Source organism: Lolium perenne, chromosome 7 (genome assembly GCF_019359855.2).
Source record: "Lolium perenne isolate Kyuss_39 chromosome 7, Kyuss_2.0, whole genome shotgun sequence".
NCBI classification, from domain to species: Eukaryota; Viridiplantae; Streptophyta; class Magnoliopsida; order Poales; family Poaceae; genus Lolium; species Lolium perenne.
The window spans coordinates 5,116,691-5,124,411 of record NC_067250.2 but is presented as its reverse complement, the minus strand read 5'-3'; the positions used below and the strand labels follow the sequence as shown (position 1 = coordinate 5,124,411).

Sequence of the window (7,721 nt, the reverse complement as noted above, 5' to 3'; positions counted from 1 at the left end):
CCATAAAAGAAATGGATGCATGCATTGGTCACGTGCGCCTCGATTCTTATGCAATTAATTGCATGCAAACGCTATAGTTTAAATGCACGAGGAGACCAGTGTGGGCCTAATTTGGCAAGTCAACTAGCCAACACAAGGTAAAGATGAATATTTTGAAAACACCACAACGTAAGGTAAAGGTGAATGGAGGGAGGGAGTAATAGTTGACAGAAACATTGAGTTTCACAGAAAGTAAAAAAGTAATGACGATACGAGTTGAAAGTCATGTATTAGCAGACATGTCACGCAGCTGTAATAGTTTAAGTTTGGCCAAGAAAGAGAAAGAAGAATGTACCCACATCGTTGAGATTGTTGTAGATGTGCTTTCCTTCCAGATGCAGCGCTCTCTATTTACAGGGACATGTATGTATATGCATTTGCAATTTATAGACGAGTACCTTCCTTGCAACGAGATCAAGTATTGTAGCTGAATCGCAGATACTATGTCATAGCTGCTACGTCATGGCAGACGTCATAGCTGCAATAGTTGACAGGTACCTTCAGTTTCACAGAAAGTAGTGATACAAGTTGTCTATTGGAGCTATGACGTCTGCCATGAAGTATCAGCTATGACATAGTAATGACGATACGAGTTGAAAGTCATGTATTAGCAGACACGTCACGCAGCTGTAATAGTTTAAGTTTGGCCAAAAAAGAGAAAGAAGAATGTACCCATTTCTATTTATCCATTGTCATAGAAAGTATCAAAAATGTTTTTGAATGTATGGAGTCGTATGAGTTGATATCTTCAAGAGTCAATACAAGCAAAAAATGGTTATGAGAGATCTTAAACCCTAAATCTCCAAAATGGATTGAAGAGCTCCAATTTAAATAAATGTATCGGGGAAATACCCAACGAAGAATCATCTAGATCTCTCAATTTGCGAATTGAATAAAAAACACACTGATCCTTGGAATACACCATCATCTTTCGAAGTGCGTAGTCAATATTATGTTATATTCAAATAAAGAAGTCAAAAAGTAAATGCTACCAGGAAAATACCCATCAAAAAATCATTCTTTGAATCATCCAGATCTATCAATTTGCGAATTCAATAAAAAAAATGAACTGACCCTCAAAATACACCATCATCTTTTGAAGTGCGTAGCCAATATTATGTTATATTCAAAGAAGTAAGTCGAAAAGTTAAGGCTTCGCCCTTGCTCTAATAGTTTACATAAAACTATAGCTTCATAGAAAGCAGTGATACTCAAATTTGGTTGTTTTGTATTAGCAATTGCAGACGTCCTAAGTTGGCAAACCGGACGCGGTACTAGAAGGACTCTGCGTCCTCTACTGCTGATTTTTCATAGCTAGGCGTTGTAATTTGTGTGTCGGGGGCTGATTTGGGTATGTTATCGATCATCGATGCAGGAAATTTTTGTTTACGTGTAGAGACAACTATCTTTTGCCTCTAGTTAGGTACTTAGGTTTAGGTACATGCCTGTGTTTTCCCATAAAGGAATAACCTAAAAGGTGTGGAGGAGGGCGATTAACACGTGCAACTAATGTGTCACCTACTGAGGTAGGGATTGCCTTGATACATTATTTTATCTTTTGGTACTATTTCCTTCTCGTGATATGGCTATTATTACTGAGGTAGGCAAAATTATCATCATTGAGAAGTGTTTGAGGCCCAAATAATGCCAATCATACAAGACTAATCTGGGGTGGGGGAGTACAAACACTAATGGAGTAACATTGGAGTGGGTTATCTTAGAGCTAGTGAGGAACGTTAAGATATTGGCATTGGCTACTAAGGAGTTGGATCGTGTAGTCGGACCTAGCAGGTTGGTGACGGAGAGGGACATCTTGGACCTCCTTTACATGAAAGCCATTGTGAAAAAGACCATGCCTATGCAGCCGGTGGCACCACTGTTAGCTCCCCGCAAATTCCTAGAGGATGTTTCCATCGAACTCTATGACATCCCAGACGGCACTCGCATGCTTGTCAACATGTGGGCCATTGCCCTTGACAATGCACTTTGGGACACACCCAATGAATTTCAGCTGGAGCAGTTCCTAGGGGGAGCAAGATTGATGTTATGGGGCAGGACTTTGAGCTTCTACCGTTTGAAGAGGGTAGGAGGATGTGCCGTGGCTACAACCTAGGTCTTAAGGTGGTACGTATATGGCAATCAAGGAACCGAGCATGGATGGGCTCTTTGGGCTCACCAGCTCATCCTCGCGCAAGACCCCTTTACATGTTTCCATTTAGCCAAGGATCTCCGCTCACCTCTACGCATGATAGTTTTAAGTTCCATTTTGAGTTGGGGAATGCCATTAATATTATGTGTTTGTTGAACGAATTTGTATCCAGCCTATTATGGTCCAATAAGACTTGGTTCATGATTGCTAATACAAGATGTTGAGTAGAATGCTTTTTAGACATATAGTCCGTACAAAAGAAAAGAACTATCTAGAGGTGAATGTGTGGTGAACAACATCGCAGTTTGGATATTTTAGGTGAGTATCTTCATTTGGGTGTCTTCTTATTGATTTTTGAGGTGGCTAATTTGGATAAAAAAAGTACTTCATACATACATATATAAGCTCGGTAAGGCCCAGGAAAATACAGTACAACCCAGCCCAAACGGAAAGTAGACTCACTCAACGCCGAAGCCCAAAACAGCGAGGAAACCCCACGCCGCCGGCGGCCGCCCCCCGACGATGCCCGGCGACGCCTCCTCATCCGCTTCCATGGCGGCGGAGGCGCTGGCGCAGGCCGAATCCGAGCTCGCCGCCGGCCGCCCCCGCGCCGCGCAGAGGCACGCCCGGCGCGCCTTTCGTTTCGATCCGGACTCCGCCGCCGCGTCCCTCCTCGTCGCCGCCACCTCCGTCCTCCTCGCCGACTCCGACTCCCCTCGCGCTACCCTCCTCCTCTCCGACGACCCCAGCTCCTCCCCCGACCGCGACTTCCCCGCCGTCCGCCGCCACTACAAGTCCCTCTGCAGATCCCTCCGCCTCGACGCCGGCGCCTCCTCGTCCCCGGTCATCTCTGCCGCGGCCGAGGAAGCGCTCCGCCGGGTGGACGACGCCTACGCCGCGCTCAAGGAGCAGTCGGAGGCGCCGGATCCGCCGCCCACCTTCTGGACGGCCTGCGCCGGCTGCCGCCTGCTCCACGAGTTCGACCGCCAGTACGTGGGCTACCGCCTCACTTGCCCCTCCTGCCGTCGGACGTTCCTCGCCTCCGAGGTGCCGCCTCCGCCTCCGCCTCCGCCGCCGCCCAAGAAGACCAAGAAGCCGGAGATGACGCTTGCCGAGATGCAGCTGCAGCTCGTCAAAAGAAGAAAAGATCACAAGGCCCCCCAGAGCTCATCCAGTGAGTTCTCGGAGAACGAGTTGGAAGAGCTGGAAATGAAGGAGGAGGAGGACCCGCATAGCGATCACTCGGGAGGAAAGATGGCCGTCGAGGACTCGGACTTCTACAACTTCGACGCCGACCGCGGAGACAAGTGCTTCAAGAGAGGCCAGGTGTGGGCATTGTACGGGGACGACGACGGCATGCCGCGGCACTACGTGCTGGTGGAGGCAGCGTCGCCGGGCAGGCAGTTCAGCGCGCAGGTACGGTGGCTCGAGCTCCAGCCTGATGCGGTGGAGGGGAAGCCCTGTCCCTGTGGGGAGTTCAAGGTTGGGCGAGCGGACACGGTGCACTCGGTGAACGTCTTCTCGCATCTCGTCGCCAGCGAGAGGGTGGCGAGGGAGGCGTACCGGATTTACCCCCGGAAGGGGTCGGTTTGGGCGTTCTACGGTGGAGAGGATGCCGACACCAGTAGGCCCAAGTATGATTTCGTGGTGTTCCTCAGCGGGTACAGTGACCTGTATGGCGTCAGCTATGGTTACCTGGAGAAGGTGGAGGGTTTCAGAAGCATCTTCACCCGCCGCGATGTCGGTAGCCATGCTGTTCAGTACCTCCGCAAGGGCGATGTTGGGATGCTTTCGCATCAGATACCGGCGAGGAAGGTCTCCAAGGGTTTAGACTCGGCGCTGCCTCCTGGGGACTGCTGGGAGCTTGACCCTGCATCCTTGCCTCCTGAACTGCTGCGCCTCGAGCAGTAGAAGTGACTCTGGAGTGGTAATGTTGACAGTTCCATTAGGGGTGTTCATATACCTTGTAGTTTAGAAATAGGGGAAGAAGGTCATCTGGTTTGCTGTCAATGATGTGATGGTACTTCTCTTCTACAAACTGTATGGTTCTTCGAGTTGAGATTTAGCCATCTTGGATATTTGATACTTGTAGTGGTTCCAATGTTGAGTGTTTTACTACTACCCACACCATTGAATTGTGTTAGATGGATGATATGTATTTGATGGTGGAGACTAACTGTTCTGTTATATGAATCATGAACTTCAGGAAATTATTCTGCTCAATCGGAGCATGTGTTAAATTTCTTGTCAAGTAGGTCTGGAATTGTCTTTCCAGACACAAAAAAAAGTAAGCCTGAAAACGGGGAGCAACTACTGGTTGCAAATACAGAGGTGGGTTCAGAATGGAGGATGAGAAAGAACTTGTTAGATCATACGATTGTGAGCCAGAAAGATGCAACTATTTTTTATTTGGGTGATGTGGGTTATTTGGAGTAGCAGGAACAAAGACACCCGTGGGGAGATTAAGTATCAGCAGATCAAATCGATGTTGATAGAGTGGAGGGAACTGACTGTCAAATTGGTGCAACATATAAGGGAGATGCAGGTACGAGTCCTCATCCCAGGAATTTGAGCTTGTTTTCGCTAGATGATCTAATCAAGCAGCACATTGTGCGTAAGTTTTGTTCGTGGTTTTCTAACCTCAGAACTTACATCATTTGAGTAATAGTTATAGGTGATGGTTTTAAAAAAACTAGTGCAACGAATTAATAAAAAGTATACCAAGTGCTATCAGGATTGAAACTTTCTGTCATCAGCCTGAAGAGTTACAATCTTCCTCAAAACACAGGCTGCCTCTCGCCTTTCGGGAAATGAGGAAGAGCAACTGCACCGTACAAATGTTAATGGCTAATTAAAAAAGCCTTGCCAGTTTCCGAATTCATGATTTGTTGATCCAGCTCATTGCAGCCATCAGAAAAGCATTTTAAGCATGACATTTAAGTTTTTCTTCAACAACCAAAAATATTGAAGCAACCTTTTTTCCAGTCTTCACTCCCTCAAAATAAAGTAAATTCTCATGGTCTTACACTGTTAACACTAAAATCCACTGATTTCTTTTAGCACACTGAGACGCCCTGGATTACATAGGCAGTGTGTTATACCACATGAATATCTAACATGAAGACAGTCTCAAACATTACGGCGCTACAAATTCCTGATATGCTGTAGAACAGTTACTTATCCGAGGAAGTTCATGATCACCAAGTGGAGCACTAGATTGCACAGAACAAAATCTGCAAAGGCCCTCTCTGGGGCAAGATCCTGCAGATAATGTATTGACATAGCAATGTTATGCCAGAATCCAAATAATAAAACTGTGGTAGAAGAGATAACAGTGGAAGTAGAGTTACCTTGAATTCCTTGTTGTCCTTGTTGACTTGAATACGGAGGCAAACTGCAAAAAAAAAAAAGACAGTTACATATCATGCAGCCAAGGAAGGGTAACCAGGATTGAGAGCAGGCAAGAAATTCCTACCGGCGAGCACTGCAGTTCCTATGCATGACAGGACACCAGACAGGAAAGAGTTGAACGGAAATGACCCAACGATTCCCATGTAAAACACCTGTTTTGCCACATATAGCAGCATTCATTTCAGTAGTCTGCAAATTTCTGTGCACTACCAAGCCAGAGTTTACTTTGCAACTAGGAGCGAAGGGAAGACTTATGGCTTCTGAGCCGAACACAAGGCTAATGAATTTGACTCAGTACAAAAACAAGTGATCAAATGGAACTCCCGCTGAACCTAAAGCATATGCTTAGTACACACATATCGCACGCTTCACATGTGAAACCAAACGTTCAGGGGGATACAGCTGTATACATATCAACGGCATTTAGATCCAGATCTACACAAATTGGTTGCTAGATGGGTGGGTACTAGGCACATCAGATTTTGTACAAGCTAGTAGCCCAGTTCTACCTGAAACCAACCCTGAGAAATGTACTACTGGCAAAATAAACAAACAAGCCATATGTCACCATCTCCGATGGTACATCCGCATGCTATGCTAGAGTTAAGCAACTATCTCTACATTTTGGTTTGTTGAGAAATGACAGGTTGTTCTAGCAAGATTCCGGCTTCTCTATCGCAAACCAGACATCCTTTCACCTCTAATATAAGAAAAAAAAAAACCCAGATATCCTGGGAAAGTGTGAGCAAGTAAAACACCCTCACCTGAACGAGAGCAGACGCCACAGCGAAAACCACGTACAGGTCGATGATCTGCAGGAAGACGAGAAGATGATCAGTAATCAGCTAGTGGCATGTTAGTCGCTGCAGGTCGAGAGATGAAAGAACGTAAATTGCCTTGAGATTCGTGGGCGTGGCGGCGTAGGCCTTGCCGAGGGACTGGATCAGGAGCTTGGCATCGCCCGCGGCCTTCGGCATCCTTCCTCGCGAACCTTGCGCCCTCCGCTTCGAGCTGGCCAGTAAGAAACAGAGCAATTCGTGATCAGATTTGGCTCGACGACCGTGTCAAGAACCCTAGCAGGTAGGGAATCAGATCGAGCGTGGTCCAGATCCGGACCCGGACCGCGCCGCGACGGGCGTGCCGGACGAGGAGGAGGGGACTGGGCGGGACGCGGAAGACTCTAATGGATCTTAAGCCGTGGGGCGGGAGAGATCTGTGCGAGGAGGAGACTGACCTGAGCTGCTGCTGGAGGAAGAAGACGATGCCGAGGAAGAAAGTTCAGTTCAGTTTCGGGATTTGGGTTTTCCTCTGGTTTATTGTGCGTCTGCTTGGGCCTATGAATGTTGGGCCGTTGTTTGGACCCAGAGCTCTGTGATTTGAGCCTGTTGTTGCGTGGTGAGGACCAGCACAAAATTGTGAGTTTCTCAACAAACAAACAAACAAAAACACAAAATTGTGCTTGATTTTTTTTTTTGAGAAACACAGTACAAACGAGGCAGACGCTCATATACACGTGCATACATTCACCCGTAAGAACACACATACGCACACCCTATCCCCTATGAGCATCTTCGGAAGACCGAGACAACAGATTGATCTTGAAAACGCAAATGTATAGTCGACTCCACTGAAAAATCAATGGAAGCCGTAGACGAATTAGAATAATCGTTGGGTTAGTAAATAAAGAGAGAGAAATAAAAATGAGTTTGTTTTCTCTTAACTAAGAGACGTCCACACAGTTTCTGAATTTGCATTCCTTGTCCTCATGAGAGAAATATAAAGGAGTTCAAAGAGTAGTATCCATATATTTTCAGCGTACCCTATCAAATTGGGTTGCTAGATCCATGATTCGTACTCGGATTATTGGAGAAGACCAAGATTAAAACACGATGATGAAAGTGACAAATACACACTACAACAAAACAATCACGTGTAGAGACACCATCCCTTTGACGCTTTTATTTTCGTCCCTACATGCCTAGTCTAGATTTGTGTAGATACCGTTCGTTGAGACGCAGCCCAAATCGTCCCAAAATCTGGCTTTGCACATTTACCGCACCAAACGAGTAGTTGTTATCCCTGAAATAAAAAAACTGAGGAGTTGTTATATTTTTGTTAGATA

At 46.3% G+C, this 7,721-nt stretch overlaps 2 protein-coding genes across 3 annotated transcripts; one reads left to right on the top strand and one right to left on the bottom strand.

The window, feature by feature from the left end:
- The first annotated feature begins 2,611 nt into the window (after window positions 1-2,611).
- Window positions 2,612-4,401, top strand: LOC127311611 (uncharacterized). Its single transcript, XM_051342057.2, has one exon. The coding sequence runs from the start codon at window positions 2,711-2,713 to the stop codon at window positions 4,097-4,099; it is 1,389 nt and encodes a 462-aa protein (XP_051198017.1). The 5' UTR covers window positions 2,612-2,710; the 3' UTR covers window positions 4,100-4,401.
- Window positions 4,402-5,150: 749 nt separating this feature from the next.
- On the bottom strand, window positions 5,151-6,940 carry LOC127311612 (dolichyl-diphosphooligosaccharide--protein glycosyltransferase subunit DAD1). Of its 2 annotated transcripts, none has more exons than XM_051342058.2 (6): window positions 6,834-6,940; window positions 6,496-6,610; window positions 6,364-6,411; window positions 5,664-5,751; window positions 5,539-5,582; window positions 5,151-5,449 (listed from the first exon to the last, which is right to left on the bottom strand). In XM_051342058.2, the coding sequence occupies exons 2-6, from the start codon at window positions 6,574-6,576 to the stop codon at window positions 5,366-5,368; spliced, it is 345 nt and encodes a 114-aa protein (XP_051198018.1). In that variant the 5' UTR covers window positions 6,577-6,610; window positions 6,834-6,940; the 3' UTR covers window positions 5,151-5,365. The 2 variants fall into 2 exon arrangements, with proteins under 2 accessions (XP_051198018.1, XP_051198019.1); XM_051342059.1 differs by having other exon boundaries at window positions 6,716-6,850.
- Window positions 6,941-7,721: the final 781 nt, after the last annotated feature.

What these genes read in the sequence shown, in the direction of transcription:
- LOC127311611 (XM_051342057.2), top strand. Translation starts at nt 2,711, where the DNA reads ATGCCCGGCGACGCCTCCTCATCCGCTTCCATGGCGGCGGAGGCGCTG.
- LOC127311612 (XM_051342058.2), bottom strand. Translation starts at nt 6,576, where the DNA reads ATGCCGAAGGCCGCGGGCGATGCCAAGCTCCTGATCCAGTCCCTCGGC. An exon ending in AGGAACTGCAGTGCTCGCCG is followed by an intron (nt 5,583 to 5,663) that starts GTAGGAATTTCT and finishes TTTTTTTTGCAG; the next exon opens with TTTGCCTCCGTATTCAAGTC. An exon ending in AGGACAACAAGGAATTCAAG is followed by an intron (nt 5,450 to 5,538) that starts GTAACTCTACTT and finishes CATTATCTGCAG; the next exon opens with GATCTTGCCCCAGAGAGGGC.